Source organism: Alligator sinensis, unplaced genomic scaffold, assembly GCF_000455745.1.
Source record: "Alligator sinensis unplaced genomic scaffold, ASM45574v1 scaffold975_1, whole genome shotgun sequence".
NCBI lineage: Eukaryota > Metazoa > Chordata > Crocodylia > Alligatoridae > Alligator > Alligator sinensis.
The window spans coordinates 266,084-272,310 of NW_005842068.1; the positions used below are offsets into that span (position 1 = coordinate 266,084).

The 6,227-nt window shown below is 43.6% G+C and overlaps 1 protein-coding gene across 1 annotated transcript in view; it reads left to right on the forward strand.

Moving 5' to 3' along the window:
• Positions 1–6,227, forward strand: part of PHF21B (PHD finger protein 21B) — a 279,182-nt gene that overhangs the window by 228,898 nt on the left and 44,057 nt on the right. The window contains 1 exon segment of the mRNA XM_006023571.3: positions 1,020–1,142. Within this exon segment, the coding sequence (XP_006023633.2) occupies positions 1,020–1,142 (123 nt within the window).

Here is a 6,227-nt window from a genome sequence, read left to right on the forward strand (position 1 = left end):
TCCTTTTCCAAGCAGCTTGCAAATATGGCGGCCAGCCCTGCAATTTGCCCACAAAATCATCCGCCTGCCTCCTCAAGTTGGGTAAACCCGTAGATATGATCTGCGATCCCAACAGTCATGCGTCCTGCCATGCCACATGTGGGATTGGGGATCAGCTCCAGTTGTGCCCTACTGCCAAGGCTCTCTTTTAGCAAGTCAGGTGCCTGGTGCAACCATGGCTCAGACTACTCTTTTCTTCAGTGTGCTCCTGAGCCTGGGAGTATAATGAGCTGACTGGCACTCCCAGCATTTGCCCCAGAGCCCTTCAAGGCTCCAGCAAACTCCTGAGTCTCTGGCCACATGTTGAGTTTAAGGCATGATGGGAAGCAGCCACAAAGTTGTTACACATATTTTGTATAATACATTTGTGGCTTATTTCCTATTTTATTGTGCCATGAATTGCATGTGTGTGTGGCTGGGTTACTACTTGAGACGTGATTAACTGGTTAATCACATCTTAAGTGTAAAATCTGCCAAGGGCTCAAGTTACATTTGGTGTAGAATTTCTTCAGAAAAAAAATGAGGTTAAAACTACACTAGTGTAAGTCATCTGTATAGCTATTACCATGGAAGTAGTTAATTGCAGAAGAAAAACCAGGCTGGTACCTACTCCCCTGCTACATTGTGGTTAAGCTCTGTAATAACACCAGCTACACAGACATACATGCAGCCAGTTTCAGGCATCTAAATAAAAGTGTTACATTTTCAAAAATATAGGTGGTAACAACTCACTTTTACCTTAGGAAGTGAAGTTCCTATGCACCTTTAACAATCAGGCTACTTCATTTTAAGAACCTGAATATGGCTATGGGAACCTAACAATAGGCAACCAGATTTTTAAAATGTTGGCGCTTGAATTTGATTTATTGCTTTTTTAGCAGATGTTTCACAGCTCCTCAGTGAAGGGTGAAGGATCAGTATTAGGAAAATCTTATTGAAATAGTGAACTCTCCTTTCTTGATTTTGTTATTGTCTTATAGGTTATCATTATTCAGCCTCCAGTCGAAACCCAGACAGAAAGTAAAGTGGAGACAAAGAAATCTCCTGAAGAGTCAGCTCAGGGACCCCCTGCTACCAAAAAGAAAAAGGAGGAAAATCCAGAGGTAATATGAGAAAAACAGACAAAACAACTGTCTTTCTTCATAAATGAGATTCAATAGTGTTCATTTATGTAAGACAATTTCGAAAGGGCCTTATGGGTACAATTATGGCATTTGTGTCCCCAAGTCAGTTCTTTGCTTTGCCTTGCTACACTATGCATGTGTTAATGAGGTAATTACTTATGCAGTTAGGCACACCTGCATGTTTTCATTGCATCTCTAAAATCTTTGAAATTAAGGAAATGCAAGTGTTACAAGTCTGATAACAGTTCCAGCCCAAGGCATAAGTGTAGCTGCTGTACTTACTCAACTACGAGATGAAGTGTTTTTCTCCCAATCAGCATGGGGGAATTTATAAATTTTCCATATATAGAATCATATATTGAATTGAGGGGTTGCATTATTCAGGAACATCTTATATTTGAGAAATGCGGTATTTTTCTTGTGAAATGTATACCAGCTTAATATATTAATATCTGTTATTAAATGTATAACATCAGGTTTATAGGATGCTTAGTGAGACTGAGGTAACATTTTTGGAAGCTCGGTTTTGCATTTTCTGATTGTCAGAAAAGTTTTGCAATTTTTATACTGCATGTAATACAGTTTTGACTAGATTCATCGTTTCTTTCCACATATTTACAGGTACTTGTTGACCCCAGAATTAACAAGAAATACATTAAAAGCCTTAATTAGAGTTACCATATTTCCAGCATCAAAAAAGAAGACACTTGGGAGGGGAAGAAAGGGGAGGAGAGCAGGGATGGGCATATGATTGTGAGGGGACAGTGATATGCCCATGCCCTGCCTGTACCACTCACTCCTAAGTCCCTGCTCCCTAGCCCTGCCAGCCTCCCTTCACTCCCAACCCATAGCCCCCTGTCTCCCCAGTGTTGCCGGTGCCCCTCACTCCCAACCTGCAGCCCCTGCCCCCCAGCCTTGTCGGTGCCCCTCACTCCTGACCCGCAGCCCCTGCCCACCTCTGCCCTGCAAGTGCCCCTCACTCCCAACCCTCATCCCCCTGCTCCCCAGCTCTGCTGCCCAAGCAGCTCCTGCATTGTGCGTGTGCCCGCTCTCTCACTCACTCTCTCTCTCTCTCTCTCTCTCTCACACACACACACACACACACACACACACACACACACACACACACACACACACACAGAGTGTCTCTTTACCTGGGTTGCCGGGGCCCATGTGGGGAGCACGTGACCCCCAACAGCCAATCACCTTGCCCACTGCTCCCAGCCCCAAGCAGTCAGCCCAGGAGAGCAGAGGAAGAGCAAAAAACCCAGATATTTGCTCTTATTTTAAAAACCCACCTGGGTGTAGCACAGGAGGCCAAAAAAGAGATGTCCAGGAAAACCCAGACATATGGTAACCCTAAGTCCTTAATAATACAACTAATAATTGAAAAGGAAATAATAACTGAATTAAGTGGAAAGGGAATTTAGATGAAAGAAAATATCTTGTATGAGTTGCATTTTATATGTAAACTAAAATATAAACCAGAAGTGTCAAAATAATATTGTAAATCTAGGCACTATATTCCCAATAACATCATTGTCTTCAGCCACCTTTTGCTATACAGTAGAATCTCTTTCTGGTGGGAAGAACTTTTTATCCTATCTTCAATAAATTTGTGATGACCAAGTATTCTTGGAGCTATGAATTAAAAGGATTATTACAGAATAACTCTATAGTTCTATTTGGAATAAGATGTGTGTGTGTGTGTGTGTGTGTGTGTGCATGCGTATCTATATACAGATATATATAGATAGATACACACACACACACACACAAGGTGGGAAAAATCTTTTTTTTCTTTATTCTACCTTTCAAAAACTAATTGTGTATTATATTCTGAGGTGTGTTGTATGCAATAAAATATAGTAATTTTAATATGTAACTGTGTGTGTTTACATACAAAAACACACATGCACATTAAAATTACTATATTTTCTTGCATACAACACACCTCGGAATATAGTACATACCTTGTTTTTGAAAGGTGGAATGAAGAAAAACAGATTTTTCCAGCCTTATGGCTGTACTAAACAGAGACAGTCTAATCTTAAACTGACTCTCCCTCCTTTTTCTGCTTAGGCTCATAGGAGCAGCTAGCAAACAGCAAAACTATCCTAAGAAAAGTTACCTTGATTAGTGAAACATCAAGGCCATTAAAAAGGAAAGAGGATCGTTAACACCTGTGGAGTGAAAAACAATGGTTCATTAAGTCAGTTGACTCCTTCCACTGCCTGAATAGTAATGCTGCTGCACTGTGGAGCAGCAATCAAAGCAGGGTGCTTCTGAAGCAGAAAATCAGCTTCCCTGCTTAATACTTGCAACTCAGTTTTGGAAGTCTTGACTTTTTGGGGGGAAAGTGCATGTTGTATATGAGAAAATGTGTGAAAAATTAAGAGTTTTATGTAATAAAAGCAGCACTAAATATCTGAAATTCCAAAAAGCAAATGTACTTATAATAGCTGATGATTGAGCAAATGTTTTTTCGTATAGATTGTTCAGTTGTTCCTTTGTTTTGAACATATGGGAAATTAAAATGAGTAATCTGCTCACTCGAAATCTCCCCACCCTGTTTTTCCTATTTTGTCCATAAAGTTAAAATTCCTCTTCGAGCAGTTGTGTCCAGTCACTTCTCAGTTTCTTCTTGGCAAAAGTGGTGGTGGGACAGAGCCCCTGACCTGCGCAACATTCTAGATTGGGGTTAATTATTAGTCAAATTGCCTGTTGGCAACATAAATTATTTCTTTAGTCATGTTCTGTTTTTTTTAAGCTAGAAACACAAACTTTGCACCCCCTAAGCAAGGGTTCTAGCAAAATGATTTTAGTGAATTCTCTAATCCCTGGGGTTTTAAGCATCACATGAAGATTCAGTGTCACTTAATGATAGAACCTTGGGTACCAAGGGACAAATTCTTATGCAATACTTCTTCACTAAGGATATTTGAGAAGATGGAGGGTCTTGCATAACATTGTTCCTCTTGGGATGCTTCCTGTTAGCCTCAGTCCTCAGATTTGTCTCCAGTGAGCCAAATTTGGATCCTGAGCTCCTGGGCCTCATCAGACAGCAGGCACCAGTTATCTGTCTATATTCTAGTTAACTCAGCCTCTAAGGAGGTCATAAGGAGCACTATTCCAAAGTTTGAATCAAGGTATAGGATTAGGGTTACCATATCTCCAGTTAAAAAAAAGAGGATCCCTGCCGCAGCGGGGCTGGATATATGGTTATGAGGGGAAGCGATATGATGCCCTGGCCCTGCCCATTCTGTTGCCTCTCACTCCCAAGCCACAGACCCCAGGCCTGCTGCAGCCCCTCACTCCCGAATCAGGGACCCCTGGCCCTGCCAGTACCCCTCACTCCCAACCCGCAATACCCTGTCCCCCTGGGCCATGCTGGTGCCCTTTAATCCCAACCTGCAGCTCCTTCCATCCCTGCTGGTGACCCTCACTCCTGACCCACAGCACCCTGCCCTGCACTCTGGACCCACAGTCTCCAGCCCCTTACTTCCAAGCCACAGCCCCCTGCTCCTTCTGTCTCCCAGCTGCTCACCCCTGTAATCTTTTTCCCACTGTGGGCTGCTACCTACAACCTAGCCCCCTCTACAAGTTGCAGTCCCACATCCCACATTGATAAGATGCTACTGCAAGAGGAATAGATCAAAAGCAGCAGGTGCTAGGATTGCGGGAGTGCCTTCTCTGCTGAGGCAGAGAAATTAAACTGAAGTTGGTAGGTGCTAGGACCCTGGGGACATCTCTGCTCCCAGGCAGCCAGGCATTTCCTGGCTGCAGTCCAGGTGCCTGGACAGCTTCTCCCAGTGCCAGCAGCCACCCGCTCCCCTTGCACAGCTGAGCTGAGCAAAATCCCAGATATTTGATTAAATTTAAAAAACCCACCCAGACAGAGATCGGAGGATCAAAAAAGAGGACATGTCCAGGAAAACCCAGACTTAGGGTAACCCTAGATAGGTTACTTTCTCCTTTGATGACTGAGTCCATGCAGAAGAATCCTTTAAGTTTGACTTATCTCTGGCTCAACAGTGGGAGCTCAGTGGAGAGTCTAAGAAGGGTCCTTCTGGAATATTCAGAAGGTGCATTGGGAGCTCATAAACTAAGGCTGTATTTATTTGTGCACCCATCCTCCAGCACCCATGTTGCCCTGTGGGGTCAGACCAACTCTCAGGATCTCAATATTGCACTGTTAGGCAGGAGGGTGTGACACAATTGCACATATACCAACACACAAATCAATTAGGTGCATACACACACACACTACCATCTCAGGCACATACGCATTCAAACCAGCCTAGGCACATGCATACCTATCACCAATTCAAACACATACACTATACACCCCAAAAGTTAGACACAGATCACTAATTCGTATATCATACACACAATGACATATATACATACACACAAACACACTCACCAGTTCACACCCATACAACCCACCTACACATACACACAGGTAAGTTCCTAACTTGGATGGTACAGCGTGTATGTGTGTGCTTGGGGTACTTGGGATAAGGTTCAGGTGAGAGAGAGAGAGTGTTAAAGTGCAGGGAGTGAAAGTTGCCAGAATTGGGATTAGAACCGGTGAACTACAGAGAAGCTGGCTGAGGAACTGAAGCTTGGGGTTACTTAAAGTAGACTGGGGCTGGAAACTGAGGCAGACAGCTGAGATATTAGGGGGGGTGCAGGTAAATGGTGGCAAGGAGGAGACAGCCAGGAAAGAAACTGAGGCAGAAACCTGGTTGCTCAGGGGAAAAGTAAAAGGCAGTGGGGATAAGACAGTGGCAAAGGAACAGGGGGTTTGGAGGCAGAGAGGAGCTCAGGCCAGGTGTTGGAGGTGGCAGTGAGCCAGAAGCAGGAGAGGGAAAAATGAGACAGAAGTTAGAGGAGCAGAGAGTGGAGCAGGGCCAAACCATAGTAAAGCAAAACCCAACTTAGGGGTCCAAATAACAGTTTTATTACACAGACAACACAATACACAACCCCATGCAGTTATTGTTTCTCACACACACACACACACACACACACACACACACAAACACAAACCCCCACACA